The sequence below is a fragment of the Lontra canadensis genome, unplaced genomic scaffold, assembly GCF_010015895.1.
Source record: "Lontra canadensis isolate GAN:19392208 unplaced genomic scaffold, GSC_riverotter_1.0 scaffold206, whole genome shotgun sequence".
NCBI classification, from domain to species: domain Eukaryota; kingdom Metazoa; phylum Chordata; class Mammalia; order Carnivora; family Mustelidae; genus Lontra; species Lontra canadensis.
In genome coordinates this window covers 650597-667013 of record NW_022631200.1, presented here as the reverse complement: position 1 = coordinate 667013, position 16417 = coordinate 650597, and the positions used below count along the sequence as shown (strand labels likewise).

The window sequence follows — 16417 nt, the reverse complement described above, 5'->3', positions numbered from 1 at the left end:
CGGCAGAGCGCCGGCGGCGGCCGGAAGTAGCCGAAGCGAGCGGCGGAAGTAGCCGAAGCGGCCGGAGCGGGCGGGCGGCAAGGCGAGGCCAGAGCTGCACAGGCCCTTACGCGGCCGCCTCAGCATGTCGGACTTCGACGAGTTCGAGCGGCAGCTCAACGAGAATAAGCAGGGTAGGGGCGCGGGGGGTGGGGGGCGGGGGGCGGGGTGGCTCCTGGCCTCTCCGTGTTCCCCGCCATTTTACTCCTCTCTTTCCCCCTCCTTTCTGGGCTGCGCGGCGCCCCCCCACCACCGCTCCGCTGCGCGCGCCTCGCTCACGTGACCACTCGGCGTGCCGCCGCGCGCGGGACGGGAAGGGAGGGGAGGGGGCAGCGGGCGCGGGTCCCGGACGCATGCGCGGTGCGCTCCGGTCTGCACCCCACGTGGTGCGCGGCGGAGGCGGCGCGGATCCGCGGGCTGGCTGGGTGTTCCTTCGCCTACGCGCCACCCTCTTTTCTTTTTTTTCCCTTTTTAAATACTCTGAAAAGGGGCTTTCTGTGTATCGGTCCCTCGGTGCTTCCTTTCTTTCCCGCTGCTCCGGCACTTCCGCTTCCGGCCGGGCCCGCGGCCCGGGTCTCCACGCCCCCTTTGTCCCAAAATGGCGGTTGCTAGCCCCCTTCACGTGGGCGCGGGTCGGGCCCCCCCCCCATCGCTCCGGGGCGGCGGCGGGCTGAGGCGGTGTTCCTCGGGGGAGAGGACACGCGTGCGTTCTTGGGGCGTGGGAGTGGGGCCGTCCCCTTGCTCGCGGCGTGGAGTGTTGGCTGCTCGTCCGGTTCCCGTGGTGGGGCGCGTGGACCCGGCCTCTGCCGTGTTGTGCCGCGCCGTGTGGGACGAGGGGCGTGGGCATTGCGGGGTGTCGGCACCAGGGCAGGCGGTGCACGCTGCTGCGGTCCGTGTGCGGGGCCGGGCGGCCGGGAAGAGGCTCTGCTCCGGAGCGTCCGTGAGCCGGCTGCCGTGCTGCCCGGGACCCCTGTGCGGGTGTCGCGGCCCTGCGTTTGCGGCATCGAGGAGGGCCGTAGTGCTAGGTGATCTGGACGCGCGCCCCGCACTGGGCTGTTTGCTGAGCCCGTGGCGGCCTTCGGAGTGCGCCCTCGAGAGAGCGCGCGAGGCGGAGCCGATGTGCTTGCTCTTTCGGGGGGGAGGGAGGCGGGCTCGGGGTTCAACACCTCCGCGGACCTCAGCTGGTCGGTGCAGAGCCCGGGTCCCGCGGGGAGCACGGAGAGGCGCGCGTGCCATGGGGCTCGGTATACGCTAAGGGCTTGATAAGCGACGTGGTTTTTGTGAAGTTGTCCTTTGTGCGCTGTCGTATTCCGAAGCGGAGGTCCGTCTTCGTGGAGGTGGCGCCGGCGCGAGAGGTGCTTTCCAAGTGTCGTCGGGCCGCATCCTCACCGCGGGGGCCCGCGGGACCTTTGTTTCAAGGAGGTTTGGCCGCGTTTGCGTGATTTCCCATCGTCAGGAGGCAGAAATGCTGCAGCCCTCCCTGCGTCTGGCCGGTGGGAGGCCGGGCTGCCGGCCGGGATTGCTGGAGCCCTTTCTTCCCCTCTCCTGGCTTCTCTCCGGCACTGGGGGGCCAGTCCTGAGCCCCGGCCTAAGTGCGGTTGGTGGAGCTGTGTTGTGTGGGGAGGCGGGAAGCTCTGTGCACATGTCGCTCTGCCTGCGGATCCTCGCCTCTGGGGGCCAGCCTCTGGCTTCAGCCCGAGCCGGGGGCGCGTGTGTCTCCGGAGAGCGAATTTCCTCGTCTGCGGGCAGGCAGCCGGCGGGCATCTCCGCTTCCTCTGCCGTCCGTCTGGCTGTGTGTCCATCCCAGAGCCTTGCCTCAGGGAGAGGTCTTGGGGCTCGGAGCCTGCTCGTCTTACCGGTGTGGAGCCAGAGGCGGGCCGCTCCAGGCCGCAGCTGCTGCGTGCCCGGAGCCAGCCCGTCTGTCTTTTCCTGCTTCACCCCAGCCGTGGTTGGGGCCGGGTCAGCTTCCGTTTTCCAACCTTGGCAGGGTTACTGGCGTCGTTACTGGCGGCTCTAGGCAGACCCTCGGGCGTTTTGCGTCTCCTGAGTTAAGGAGTGTGTCCAGGTGCCTGACCGTACTTGGTAACGTTCCAGGGTGGGCCTTCCGGCCACACCGCCGTCTTGGTTTTGCCATGGGCGAGTCACGTGGCTTTCCCGTGCCTCGCCTCTGTGTTATTTGGGTAGAAGTGTTTTTTCTGCAGGGGAGGGACTGAGGGCAAGTGGGGCTTCTCGGTACAGATGGGCTTTAGGAGCATTCTTGTGTCAGCTGCTCTGTTTTTTCCCCTTCTGAGGTGCGGTTTAGCTTGAGTTTTAGTGGTTCTGGAGTTGAGATTTACTGGTAGAAAGTTCACACGTGAAGTTTCAGGAAGCCTAAGAGATGATGTAGTAGCGGGGGGCTGAAGTCCACCACCTTGTCCTTACTGCGTCGCCCTGCTTTTGTGCACGGACGCACGGTGGTGGAGGAGTTGGGGTGTCTTCCAGCCCAAGAACAAGGAAACGCACTGGGACTCGGTGCCGGTGGGTTGGCCCGCACCTCCTTCCGGGGTGAGAGGTCTTTGAGCCGAGGCTTCTGTGCTTTTATGGGCGTGGCTGTGCTCCGTTCCGAGTCGCCACCCCAAGGCCATTGAGGGGGTTGGGGGAGCCAACTGGGGGCTGGACCCCAGTCCCTGGCTTTGGGGGAGTGTTGGCAGGATGGGGTGGTTTGGGATACCAGCCTGTGAGGGCGGGGGCCAGGGCACGCTCCTCCCCCAGCTCCTGAGGCGGGGCCAGGTACCTCCTCCATAGCCCACGTTCTGAAAGGGGAACGTCCCTAGAGGAGGGCATCCTGCATTCTTCACCTGGTTGGGAAGGGACCGTCGGGTGTCCTGGTTTCCTGGGGATGTCAGATCCTGCCTGACACCTGACCCCGGGGCCTGATGGTGGGGCTGTGGGTGCCAGCTGGTTGAGGAGGTCTTTCCTGAGGGGTCGCCAGTGTCCTTCATTCAGGAAAACATCATTGGGTCTCTTGATTCCCCAGCCTCTAGCCCTGCCCCTCTCAGGGACGACCCTGGGGTCAGGCCCCTCAGCCCTCGAGGGGGACCAGGAGCCAGCCTCCTCTGTCTTCTCTGGCTCCCCAGCTCCTCCTGAGCAGCCTCAGGTATCTTACACCCCGGGGGCATTTCCAGGCCCTGTCCCCTCAGGTAACCAGCTCCCGTGCCCTTGGTCCCCCAGGGTCCCTGGACTGGCTTGTGGACCCAGGAAGCCTGTTATCTCCCCTCCTGCACTGAGTCCCTTCCCCTTGGGGGTGGCCTCCCTGGGGCTCGGGGCTTAGCCACCAGGGAGTGGGTGGGCTGGGCCGTGTCCTCCCTCAGCTCACTCTCCTCCCCCTCGCCCTGGCCCAGAGCGGGACAAGGAGAACCGGCACCGGAAGCGTAGCCACAGCCGCTCTCGGAGCCGGGACCGCAAGCGCCGGAGCCGGAGTCGGGACCGGCGCAACCGGGACCAGCGGAGCGCCTCCCGGGACAGGCGGCGACGAAGGTACCAGGGCTTGGGGACCCCTGGCTGGGCTCAGGTGGGGCGGGCCGGCCTGGGAATGGGGTGTCAGTGCACCCAATCCTTGTGCGCCTGGGACTCTGGCTTCTCTCTGTACCTGAGGGAGGGTCTGTTCCTTGTCTGAGTTCTGGGGTTTTTTTTCCTGTTTCTGGAGTTTTCTTGTTTCTGGTGGGTTGGTGAGGACAGTAGGTTCTTTACCTTGGAGTTGAGTCTGGAGTCAGGGCTCTCGACGTTTTCTTCCTTCGTGACCCTGTCCCAGTCCCTGTCACTCAGGGCTGGTTTCTTTCTCCCACTGTCTGTCTGTGGTTCTGGGATCGTCTTCTGGGGCCTGAGCTTTGCCTCCTGGGAAGAGGTGGTTCTTGAAGTGCGGCAGCATCTCCAGCCCCTGCCTGTTGTCTGCTCTTCTAACGCTTCTTCCTCGTAGACCGCTCTCTGTGTTTTCTGTCCCCTTAGGTGAGGAAGGGCGGGGTAGGTGGAAGTCCTCCTGCCTCCTTCCACCTCCGTTTCTCCAAGTAGAAAGTGGTCCGTGTGGCCTTTTCTCCCTTCCTCAGTACCTCTTTCCTGGGGTGGGAGGTTTGGGGGGCATGGCAGGGCCAAGGGGGCCTGGTGGCCCCAGCCCTGGGGCTCTGAGCCCTTGGGGAGGTGTGGCGTGTGGGGAAGACGAGGGTCCCCAGTCACCCTTCCCCATACCTTTCCCTCCCACCCCCCAGCAAACCTTTGACCAGAGGCGCTAAAGAGGAGCACGGTGGATTGATGTGAGCTTCTCTTCCTGCCCCTTCCACCCCAATGTCCACTCCCTTTGCCCCCTCCCCTGCCCCTGTGCACCCTTCCCTGTCCTCAGCCAGCCCCAGCCCAAGTACTGGGGACGAGATTCCACTGGCCTTGAAACCAGCACCCTCCCCCAGGCCTGGGTGCGGCCCTGACCCAGATCCTCTCCCTCCTGGAGAGCGCTGCACTCCTGGTGGGGAGCTGAGGGGAGCCTGGGGTGCTCGCAGGCCCACCTTTGGTCAGACTGAGGTCGTCCTGCCCCGCTCTCCCCTCCCCCCTTCCCAGTCGCTCCCCCCGCCACGAGAAGAAGAAGAAGGTCCGTAAATACTGGGATGTCCCGCCACCTGGCTTTGAGCACATCACCCCCATGCAGTACAAGGCCATGCAAGGTACTGCGTTTCAGGTGACGGACTGAGTGTGCTGGGTGCCTGAGGGGCAGACTCTGATCTGGCGGTGGGGGGCGGGCGGGGGGCCAGGGTAAGTTTTGTGTCCTGGGCCTCCTGGTTTCTGCCTTTCAGACCACCACGGAGGAGACGCTGGGAGGCTCCCTTGGCGGAGTGGGGTTGAGCCTCCCATCGGGCTGGTCCGTAGGGAGCTGCCCTCTCGTGGCTCTCGGGGTGTACAGTGGGTGGTCCCTGAACCGGGTCGGGGGTGTAGAGGATTGCCGGATTGCGGTCTAATCCTGTTCTACTTTTCTTGAAGCTGCGGGTCAGATTCCAGCCACCGCCCTTCTCCCTACCATGACCCCCGATGGCCTGGCTGTGACCCCGACACCGGTGCCTGTGGTCGGGAGCCAGATGACCAGACAGGCCCGGCGCCTCTACGTGGGCAACATCCCCTTTGGCATCACTGAGGTACTGCCCGCCCCCTGCCTTTTCCCTGCCCCTACCCTCTCCCCAGTCCTCCCCCCCCATTCCTCCCTTTCCCTCCCTTCCCTCCCTCAACCTGCACGGGTCAGACTCTGCTCCTGCAAGGCCCCCCGGCCCCCTCCCAGACGGACCGATGGAGTTGAGCCAGCCAGGGGCCGGGCTGGGGGTGGCCCTCTCCCTCCCTCCCTCTTCCCCTCTCCCGTCTCCCCTTTCCCAACCTCCTCCAACAACCCAGGGATCAAGCACACACACAACGAACCTACGAAAATCCATGAATCCGTATCGAGAGAGACAGAGAGGGAGACTCGCACGCGCGCGCAGGCTGACACACAGACACACACACACACGCAGACGCACGCTCCCCTCAGATTTCTCTGACACACTTCTGGTTTTCTGCCGCCTGTTCCCCATCCTTTCCCTGCGTCCCTCCCGTGGTCGCTGCTCTTTTGTTTTTGATGGCCCTGACCTCCCCAACCTTCCCCACCGCTCCTCTCCCCTCCCCTCTCCCCAACCCCTTCCCGTGGCACCCCGAGAATCCCGAGATCAAAGAGTTGTTTCCATTTCTCTTTAAAGTGAAATATTGTGGGGCTGAGATCCCTCGTAGCAACAAAAAGTTTGCTACCGTCGTCGAAGGCAAGTAAGGTCCATTCTGACTTTCTCAACCTGCACTTTGCTACGTTTGATAAAGCAGCCCCCGGACTCCAGGGCCAGATCCCGCCACATCACTCTTTTCTCCTCCCCTCCCGCCCACCCTGCCTCACCTTCCTTCCCTCCACCCTCCCTGTCCCTTTGCTCCTCTTTCTCTCTGACTTGGTGTTCTGTGTTTCCACCTGCTCTTTCTTTGCTGCTTTCTTACCGTTTTTCTCTTGTTGCCATCGGATACTTTTTCTCTCACATTCAATCTGCTTGTTTTCTATTTGATTCTTTTTCTTTTTTTCCTGTTGTCCCTGTTTCCATGCGTTTTTCTTGAACGATGTCTCTTCTCTGGGGCCCCCGTGGCCCTCCCCACAATTCTGGCCCCTGGCTGTCTCTTGCTACTGCCTCCTTCCTTCCCTGTTTTCTCTCATTTTTCCTGCTTTTGTTCCTACTATTGATCTCTTCGCCCCCATCCCTATTCCACTGTTCCCTCCCTTCTTCCACCATTCCTTGCCCCCTCCCTTCCCCTCACCCCCAAACCCCTCTGTGTCTCCCTCTCTCACCCTCCCCTCCTCTCTCCACCTCCCTTCCCCCGCCCCCCCCTGTCTCCTATTCCCTCTGCAGGAGGCCATGATGGACTTCTTCAACGCCCAGATGCGCCTTGGGGGGCTGACCCAGGCCCCTGGCAACCCCGTCTTGGCTGTGCAGATTAACCAAGACAAGAACTTTGCCTTCTTGGAGGTGAGCCGGGTGCATGGTGGGGTCAGGAAAGCGTGTGTTCCTCCAGGTGGCAGCACCTCTCCAGCAGCCCTTGTCTCCTCGGGCTGTTGTCCACTGGGCTCCCTGACCCTCACCACCTGCTGCTCTTTCAGTTCCGTTCAGTGGATGAGACCACCCAGGCTATGGCGTTCGATGGCATCATCTTCCAGGGCCAGTCGCTGAAGATCCGCAGGCCTCACGACTACCAGCCCCTGCCTGGCATGTCAGAGAATCCCTCTGTCTATGTGCCTGGTGAGTGGGCGCTTTGTCCCTCCCTCCTGTCTCCGGCTCAGCTGGAGACACTGGGAAACGGTGTGAGTGCTTCTCACCCATTTCCCCAAACCTCTGGAGCTGGGCGTTCTCCTCACCTCCGTTTGTTTGCACAGTGGCTGGGGGACGTGTTGGGGGAGGTGAGGGCTTGTAGCCTGACTGTCGTTCTCGTCCTGGGACCTGGGCAGTCAGCGCCAGCACAAGCTGTCAGGCTCCCGGTGTGGGGACGGCAGGAGGATCGTTGCTTATTTTTCTGCTCTCGGGGTTTCTCTTAACCTGAGCTTTGGGCCATTGCTCATAGCTGTATCGCGTGGTAGTCTGGGTCAGCGGAGAGCATAGCAGACCTGGGCTCGGAGAGCTCTTCTTGCAAAGGGTCAGACAGTAGCTATCTTTGGCTTTGTGGGCTGTGCCATCTGGGTCCCAGTTGTCCTGTAGTGATGTGGCAGCCCGCACGCAGCCTCCTGATGCCTGAGTGAATGGGGACGGCCTTGTCCTTTACGGGTACTGGCTTTCCCGATTCATGTATTATCCACAGGTCGTACGGCAGCCCTTAGAAAACCTTGCAGGCTGTGCGAAAACAGCCTGCCTGCCGGGCTCAACCTGCAGGCTAGTCACCGTCCCTTGTGGTGAGGTGGGTGTGGCCCTGCTGGGGTGCAGGGAACAAAGTGGGCTTGGAGGAGCCAGTGCTGTAGCGGAGCTGGGGGGCCCTGGGGTTCAGGCCCTTGGAATTCTTCCGGGAGAGGTGGGTGAGCACCAGTGCCCTGGGCTTGGGGGGAGGAAGTAGTGGAACATGGGATTCCGCAGGCTGAGGCATTGGCCTGAAGGACACTTTTTAGAAACCAAGCCCACTTCTGGCAAAGCAGGGGATGTGGAGGCGCAGAGAGGTTGGCACATCAGGACTGGGCGCTGGTTCGCTGGCCCATTGCCGGTGTCTTCTGCCGTAATCACTTGGTAGGTTCCGTGGAATTCCGGAATTCCATGTGACTGCAGTGTCCTATGCACTGACGTGCTTTAAGCACACGGCGCGGTGACGTTCTGTGTGGGTCGGGATCTGTGGGACCATGTCCCAGATGAAGTCACGGAACTTTCTTTTGTGCAAAGTAGACTTTTTAGAGGTTTTCTTTTAGAGTGTGGGGGGCGGGGGGGAGGGCGGAGCAGAAAACCTGGAGCAGGCCGCGCTCTGCCGGCCGCCGCCTCAGTCCCACGACGGCCACCGGCTCAGTCCCACGACAGCCAGCTCGTGACCTGAGCTGAAAGCAAGAGTCAAGCAGCTGACTGACGAGGCTCCCAGGTGCCCCTTTGCTCAGGGAATTGAGTGCGCTCCAGTCATGGTGGATCGCGTACGGAGCCTGTCCCCTCGCCGAAGCTTACCGTCCAGTGCTTTCCCGAGTGGGTTCTGCGCCTTACTTTATTTTTGTGACAGCCTGTAGTACGAGGTCAGTGAGCGACAGCGGGGGGCCAGACGCAGCTTACTGCCTTTATTTTCTAAGGCGCCACGTCCAGCGCGGGGCTCAAACTCCCGAACCCGAGCAAGAGGCACGTGGTCCAGCGACTGAGCCAGCCGCCCCCTGCCTGGTTCTGAAGTAAAGATTAGTTAGTAGAGCCCAGCCCGTTGCCTGCCTCTGGCCTGTTTTGGGGGCAGTGGTGGCCAATTTGAGGGACAGAGACCCTGTGGGCCCCAAACAAAAAGTTCACCGCTCCGCGCTTTAGTGATCGGTGTGCTGGCCACCGTGTGGACACCGGGTTCCCATTTCACTCGGGAGGAAAGCACGGCCAGGCCACCATTAGACCCAGGAACAGCCGCTTGGGATGGCCTTCCCAGAGTCATGGGCCCCTTTCTAGAGGGGCTGTTGGTGTGACGAAGCCATTGAAAGATTACTTACTGTACTCGCTTTGGGATTTGCCCGCCCAGAGAGCCTGAGGGTCGACAGTCCCAGTGCCCGGGCGGCATGCTCCGTTCTGGGAGCGTGGCTGGAAGTGGCGGTAGGTGGAATCTGTTCTCTAGGTTAATAAGCGTTCTCTGGTTGTGTTTCTCTGTAGTAAAGCTTGTGTTTGATCTCTAATTTTCACTTAAAAAAGCAGTTAGTTTTGTCATATAAAGAGCTTAACGGGGAGAAACCATGTGATGAAATTCAGCTGATATTCTTTGTTGGAAGAGGAACAATTCAGGAACCCAGAAGGCGACTTCCTGACCTTGATGGAAGCGTGTCGAACTGAGACGAAGCACGTATCCGCTGGAGTTGTGAAACCTTAAACATTCATTCCCACCGAAGCCAGGCCTAGTTATTCGGGAGTGGCGGTGGGATCCTGGTCCTCCTCTGAAGACCAGAGGGAAACTCGATGGGGAGAACAGGGAGAGCGGGAGGTGCTCTGGAGTCAGGAAAGCCGAATGGTCATTCGGGGTGTGAATTGCGCTCAGCCCTGACCACCCGCCACTGCCAGGCCAGCCTCCCTGCTCAGTGCAGGGCCAAGTCCCCCTCTCTCAGCGGAGGTCTTGGCCAGGTCCAGTGGTGTGTGCGTGGTAGGAGGAAGTGACACTCCAGGTACAAGAGAGATGGCTGAGCTGGTGTGTGCTGGGTGGCCCTCCGGAGAGGGGATGACGGGCGTGTGCCGGGTGGCCCTCGGGAGACTGTAGGTTGAGGTCAGCGAGGAGCCCGCCCATTGTCTTGGGAGAGGGGCTTGCCCAGGGGCTTGATGTTTGGGCGCTGGGGCTGGTTTGTACCCCCTTTTCTGTTTGTGTGACCTTGTGTGGGTCGTTGTCCTGGCTTCAGAATCCTCTTGCCGTCAGGGTCACCGTGGTCCTCCCTTCTCCCTGGTGCTGGCCTGGCCTCAGGCCCCGTTTCGGGTGCGCACTCCCCATGGGTGGTTCGCGTTCTCTGTCGCAGGCGGGACTGTTCTTGTTGTGTAGATGAGAATAGTGAGGCCCAGGGGAGCCTCACTTGGGGCTGCTCCCCAGGTTGGAACCCAGGGAGCCCAACCCTGGTGCCTTCAGCACCATGTCCTTCCCTGGGGTACACGACCGGTGGGTACAAGCCTGCTGAGATGCATGAGGCTCTGCTCCTTCCCTCTGGCACGACCGGACCTGCACCCCAGCCTCGTCTGCCGGTGTACAGAGTGATGGTGCCTCAGTGCGGCGAGCACCGCCTATGGAGTCACAGGTCACAGGGGCTCTAGGGATGGCCCTTCCTGCGTGCGTGGATCCCGGGAAGAGCTTTCTTTCTCGCCCTTAGTTTGTGCTGTCTTACCATGGGTGAGGCGCTGGGGGGCACTGAGGCAGTGGATCCAGGGAGTCTGCCATAGTGTCTGGCCTGGGGCCTCTGCTCGTCCTGCCTTGGACACACGGGGCCTCCGTGGTCTGCACCCCCACGGCCCCACCCTGACATAGCTCGGCTCTGGTTGTTGAAGTGGCTGGGGTGGTGGTAGGAGAGGAGGGGGCACCCTTCTTCGAGTCCAGTTACTCGTCTGGTGCTTTCTTCCGTCCTCCGTCCCACCTGTTCCTCCCTAGGTCAGGAGGAGATGGGGAGGGCAGGTGGTGTGGACTGCCGAGGCGGGCGAGGCCATGCTGCCATTGGAAAGTCGGGCTGGTCGGGCTGGGTGCCTGAGGTTTTTCTCTAACACAGAGCCCAGACAGCCAGCTGGGGCTTGGGTCGCTCACAGCTCATAGGAAGCCTCCAGGAATTGAAGCTGGTGGGACCAAAGGGTCGAGCCACCTGGGAGGCACTTGTCTCTGAATCCAAAGTTGAGTGGAGATGGCATGATGGGGGTGGACACGTAGTGGCCATTAAAAGCGCTTGGTGGACACGAGCCCCCTGTGATGTCCCCGCTGGCCTCTGCAGTCACGGTGCTGTGTGAATCAGGCATGTCTCTGCCCTCCAGGACCTGGAGCCTCAGGCCTTTCTGATTTCACACACAACAGGACAGGGAAGGACTTGCTTGTAGTTGTAAGAAGTACAGGACCACAGAGGAAAGGGCCACGAGTCCCAGTGGGAGAGCTGATGTAAACATCAGGTGGGGGGAAAGGGCTTGGAGTTGGGGTCTGGCTGATGGGGGAGGGGCGGGGAGTTGTCATCCTGACGCCTCACAGGGAGGGTGCGAGCCCACAGGAGCTGCTATAGTTGGCAGATCTGGGTGTGAGTTTGTGTCTTTGTGGCTGCTGAGCGGGGACTTCTGCTGCCAGGCACGCTGGTCTGTCACAGTGTGTCCTGCGGGAAGCTGCCAGTGTGAGTCTTGGTCTGGGGGGTTTGCAAGACCGGATTTGCTGGGCCACCGTGGCTGGTGCGGGTGAGTGGATGGTGGAGCACTGGCCTGTTGCTGTCACGGCAGGCGTAACGGGCCTATCCCTGTGCGCTCGCCCCGGGGCTCTGGGGAGAGACCTCGTGCTGGAAACCAAAGCCTGTGTACTCCCCTTTTTCCCCAGGAGTTGTGTCCACGGTGGTCCCGGACTCTGCCCACAAGCTGTTCATCGGGGGCTTACCCAATTACCTGAACGATGACCAGGTAGACCCCTTGCCTCCTCCTGGCCCCCCCCCCAGTCTTTGCCCAAACCAGCCCTCATGGAGTTGCGGCCCTGCCGCAGGTGAAAGAGCTGCTGACATCGTTCGGGCCTCTCAAGGCCTTCAACCTGGTTAAGGACAGCGCGACGGGGCTCTCCAAGGGCTACGCCTTCTGTGAGTACGTGGACATCAACGTTACAGATCAGGTGAGCCCCGGGTCCCCGGCCCTGCTGCCTCCACCCTTGCCTCACCCTGCTCTGCGTCCGCACTGAGGGCTTTCCTCCTCGGGGTGGGAGGGAGGTGGCCAGCCTGCAGCAGGGGGACTCGGCCCCTTTCCCTCGGTTCCAGCTCTTTCCAGGCTCTCCCCACCAATGCCCAGCTCGGGGCTATTGGGGCTTGGAGGGGGGTGTTAGGCGCCTGGCCCCTGACCCGCACCTCTTCACTGCACCCCCTCGCCCCATCCTCCCTACACAGGCCATCGCGGGGCTGAATGGGATGCAGCTGGGGGATAAGAAACTGCTCGTCCAGAGGGCAAGTGTGGGAGCCAAGAATGCCACGCTGGTGAGCCCCCCGGCACGTCATCTTCCATTGGCTAGAGGGACACCTGGGGGTGGGGAGGGACTGGGAGGGGCTGGGAGCAGGTCCCTGTAAGTTGTGGCTCTGGCTTTCTTGGGCCACACTGACAGTGGACACCTGGGCCGTCAGGGGCAGGGTGTGGTTTTCTCTGGGTAGGCCTCTGGGGGTGCTGTGTGGCCCTGGCCATGACGGCCCTCCCCCCTGCCTGTTTCCCCACAGAGCACTATCAACCAGACCCCTGTGACCCTGCAAGTGCCGGGCCTCATGAGCTCCCAGGTGCAGATGGGCGGCCACCCAACGGAGGTGCTGTGTCTCATGAACATGGTGCTTCCCGAGGAGCTGCTGGACGACGAGGAGTATGAGGAGATTGTGGAGGACGTGCGGGACGAGTGCAGCAAGTATGGGCTCGTCAAGTCCATTGAGATCCCCCGGCCTGTGGATGGCGTTGAAGTGCCCGGCTGCGGAAAGGTGTGCATGGGTGCCTGTGCCCCACCCCCTGCCCCCTGTCCACGAGTGTACGAGACTGCTGCACCCCAGATGGGTGTGGAGCCCCCCAGAGCGTGGCCCTGGAACTGCTGGGCTTGGTTGTGTCCCCTTACGCAGGTGGTTTGGTTTTGTTCGTGCAGTGGGGAGAAAAGTGCTAAAAATAGTCATGATAGCAGCAGACCCACTTATATCTTCTGCTGGCCAGGTGCTCACTAAGCTTACCTGTGCGGCCCCTGTGGACCCTTAACGGCATTCAGGCCACAGGGTCAGAGTTCCAATTGTTGCAGTCCGGTTTCCCAGGCCACTGAAGCCTGTCACTTCTGGCACTGTGCCAGGTGCAAGCACTTTGAACCCTCCTGGGGCACAGGGTAGGGGTGGGGACTTAGGTCATCTAACCACTCAGCTAGTGATTCAGGCCTTTAAGCAGGAAAGTCCTGGGGCCTGTCTTGTCAGAGACAACATGTGTGCTACCTCAGGTAGCAGCTGGGAAGGGAGAAGAATTGCTCCGATGTTCTTCTTAAGACAGGAAGGTCAAGGTCAGGAGGTGGCGTTAGTAGGCCCAAGTGACACCAGATCATCCCAGCAGGCAGGTAGGGTCCTGAGCAAGGAGTCCAGTGAGCGTAGATGCCTTGGGGTAGGAGCCCGGTGTATGTGGGGACAGCGGCAAGGCACGTGCAGTGTAAGCAGAGAGTGGTGGGAGGGGAGGTCTGAGGTTGGGAGCTGGGGCCCAGTACGGCAGGTCTTGTCAGCCTCTGTGGATCCTAGAAAAATGTTGGGTGTTCCCTGGAGTGAGAAGGAAGCCTTTTGGAGGTGTGGAGTGTGGTCGTTGCCTGGCATGGAGAGAGGTCCCGTAACCAGGTAAATGCGGTCAGGGATGCTAGCCCAGCTGCTTATGCTCCAGACCCCAGCGCTGGCTTCTGCAGGCAGGAACGCAGAGGGGGCAGAGGCGCTGGAGGTGTGCTCTCTTGAGCTTCGCGAGCTGACAGCTTGTGGTCAGCCAGTTGGAAGATGGTGACCCTGAGAGAAAGTCGCAGCCGGAGGATGGAGCGAAGTCTGGATTTGAGAGGCCTGGTACCTGTAAACACCCCAGTCCTGGTGGTTGACTGGGGTGTGCTGGAGCCGGGGGAGTAGGAGTCGAGTAAGCTGCTCTGACTCCTGGCTTCGGTGACTGGGTGGAAATGGCAGGTGGGAAGCAGGGGAGACGAGCAGGTTTGGGGGTGGAGGTCAGTGTTGGGGAACAGTGTTGGTGGGCAGTCTGAGGTCCTAAGACCTCGGCAGAGATGTGCGGAGCAGTGAGCTGGACGGAGCTGTGTTCCGGGCATGAGGTCTGATAGAAACTTAGGTGTCCTCAACACGCTGATCCCTGTTTTGGTGTCCGCTGGATGAGCTTGCCCAGGGAGCAGTGGAGTGAGTGTCAGGGGCCAAGGGACAGGATTGGGAGCAGTGTTGGGGGGATGATGGGCAGCATCCCCCCCTTCTGCCCAGTCCTCACTGGTACGGTGTGGTGGAAGCCCTCATTCCTGGCATGTCGGTTACACTCTGTGCTGTCATGGGCGTTGGGATGGAGCCTGGCCCTGAGGGACTGAGTCAGTATTTGCGGGAAGGATGAACGGGAAGACCTGCCTGGTGTCTGGGATCATCTTTTGTTTTAGACTTTGTCATTCTTTTCAGATATACATGAAAGTACAAGTGACATAGTGACCTAGTACTGTGGGTCACTTCCGTTCTGTTACAGTGTATGTATATCCTAGTGCCTCATCACCCAGCTTCAACTTACCTGTAGCTTGTCATTCTTTATTTCTGTATTTAGCTTCCCAACTTTTTTTCCTAAAATAGTTTAAAGCAGATTTCCTGTATTTTACCTGTAGTAGTCAAGTCTATTTCTCTAATATCTGAGCTACAGATACTTGGTGCCTGGTAAGTCTTGCTTCGAGGCCTGTGCCATGTATGTTTGGATGTGTAGCCCCATTCCTGCCCCCCCCCCCCCAGATGGGGGCTCCTCCTGCATGGCAGCACTAATACCCCCTCCTGTGGACAGCCAAAAACATCTCCAGACATTGCAAAATACTGCTTGGGGACACATTTGTGCTGGTTGAGAACTACTGCTCTAAACTTTGAACAGTTAACTTCTAAATAATCCTAATGAAACTACAGTATCATTATTACAGTAACAAAATTATTCTTAGGATTTACTTAAATTTGTGTTCAGATTTCCCTGTCTCACGTGTCTTTATAAAAACTTGGTTTAAGCATCCAAACAAGGGTCCATGCAATTTTATTCAGAATGTTCTTAAAACTTAACAGTTGCACATAATGCTCAAGGCATTTTGTTGAAGCAACGGGGCATTTGTCTTAAGTCCCGTGTTGTGAATTAGGTTGGTATTATCTTCCCCCTCGCCCACTCCCTTGTAAACTGGTGGTTAAAACAAGAGGAGAAACTTCACAAGGTCATTTTTTTTTTAAAGATTTTATTTATTTGAGAGAGCATGAGAGGGGAGAAGTTCAGAGGGAGAAGCGGACTCCCCATGGAGCTGGGAGCCTGATGAGGGACTCGATCCTGGGACTCGAGGATCATGACCTGAGCCAAAGGGAGTGGCCCAACCAATGGAGCCACCCAGGAGCGCCACACACACACACACACACACACACACACACACACACACGCCTTTTTTTTTTTTTTTTTTAAACTTCTTTGTTTTCTGGTGAGAACATGGCCCTTGGGGAAAGCCCAGGGAGGTGTGTGGCACAGGGGAGACCCTGAACACAGGTGCCCCTCTTTCCTTGGGGAGCTTGCTGCTGTTCCATGTGGCTCTTGCTCCAGTCACTCTCCCATGCCTCCACATGGCTCTGCTCTGTACACTCTTGTTCTTTGATCCTGGGGTTCTGGGGGACATTCGGGTCAATTCTCCCAGACCTGCAGCAAGGCCCTCTCCCTCCCTCCCCTGCAGATTTCTGGGGAGATGGTGGCTGGTTGCTGTGGCTGAGCTGGTTTATCCTCTCGGGCTGAGACCACCTTGTCTTCACAACCTGTCTTTTACTCCCGCAGATCTTCGTGGAGTTCACCTCTGTGTTTGACTGCCAGAAAGCCATGCAGGGCCTGACGGGGCGCAAGTTCGCCAACAGAGTGGTTGTCACAAAATACTGTGACCCCGACTCTTACCACCGCCGGGACTTCTGGTAGAGGTGGAGGGGGAGGGTGGGGGCAGGGTTGGTTGGGGGCTTCTCCCCCTCCCGCCCCCCCTCTTTTCCCCCTCTGAAGATGGGCAGAGGAGTGACAGCCGAATGACAGCCGGCAGCAACTGGAATGGCAGCAACTGGGGGTGGGGTGGGGTGGGGGTAGGGGTGGGGAGGGCAATGGGGGAAGTGCGCGCACAGGCCCGTACAGACACATGCACCCACAGACAGAGGGAAGGGGTCGGGGTGGGGAGGGGGTGCACAGCAGGGCGGGGTAGGACCCCCACAGCCCCTCCCCAGAACAGCCTCTCTTCTTCTCCCTTCTCCCCTCTTCCTCCCTTTACCCACTGTAGAAACATAGTGTGTTTATATTTTATGGCCAAACTATTTTGAATTTTGTTGTCCGCCCGGTGCCCTGCCTTCTCCCTTTCCAGGACCACAGCTCCCGTCCTCCTGGCCTCTGTTCCCCGAGCCCTCCCTGGTTTCTTACGTAGTTGACTCTCCTCTTTAGTCTCCCTGACCTGCGCCCCAGCCCCGTGGCCCCGTTCCTCTTCTCTCTGTGGCAGTTTCATATTTGCTAAGACGAATTTGCTCATTAAACATTTTGTTGTATTTTACTTTACGGAGCTGCTCTGTGTCCGGTGTGTATAACCCCCGCCCCACTCCGGTTCCCCGGGGCCCCACCGCTCTGACCTCCGGCCCGGGCGTCCTTGGCGCGCCCCACGGGGCACACCCCGCCAGCGTGGCCGCCTGCTCGGCTCGGCTTCGCGGGGCGGGGGCGGGGGCGTGGCTGCGTGGAGGCCGCGGCGCCGTGCG

At 60.2% G+C, this 16417-nt stretch overlaps 1 protein-coding gene across 2 annotated transcripts; it reads left to right on the top strand.

Moving 5' to 3' along the window:
- Positions 1-11: 11 nt before the first annotated feature.
- On the top strand, positions 12-16223 carry U2AF2 (U2 small nuclear RNA auxiliary factor 2). 2 transcript variants are annotated; one of them, XM_032848554.1, is made up of 12 exons: positions 12-173; positions 3420-3555; positions 4281-4325; positions 4624-4727; positions 5041-5192; positions 6468-6584; positions 6716-6854; positions 11290-11369; positions 11449-11571; positions 11840-11926; positions 12161-12409; positions 15474-16223. In XM_032848554.1, exons 1-12 carry the CDS (start codon positions 125-127, stop codon positions 15606-15608), a joined length of 1416 nt encoding a protein of 471 aa, XP_032704445.1. In that variant the 5' UTR covers positions 12-124; the 3' UTR covers positions 15609-16223. The 2 variants fall into 2 exon arrangements, with proteins under 2 accessions (XP_032704445.1, XP_032704444.1); XM_032848553.1 differs by having other exon boundaries at positions 11840-11938.
- The last annotated feature ends 194 nt before the right edge of the window (positions 16224-16417 follow it).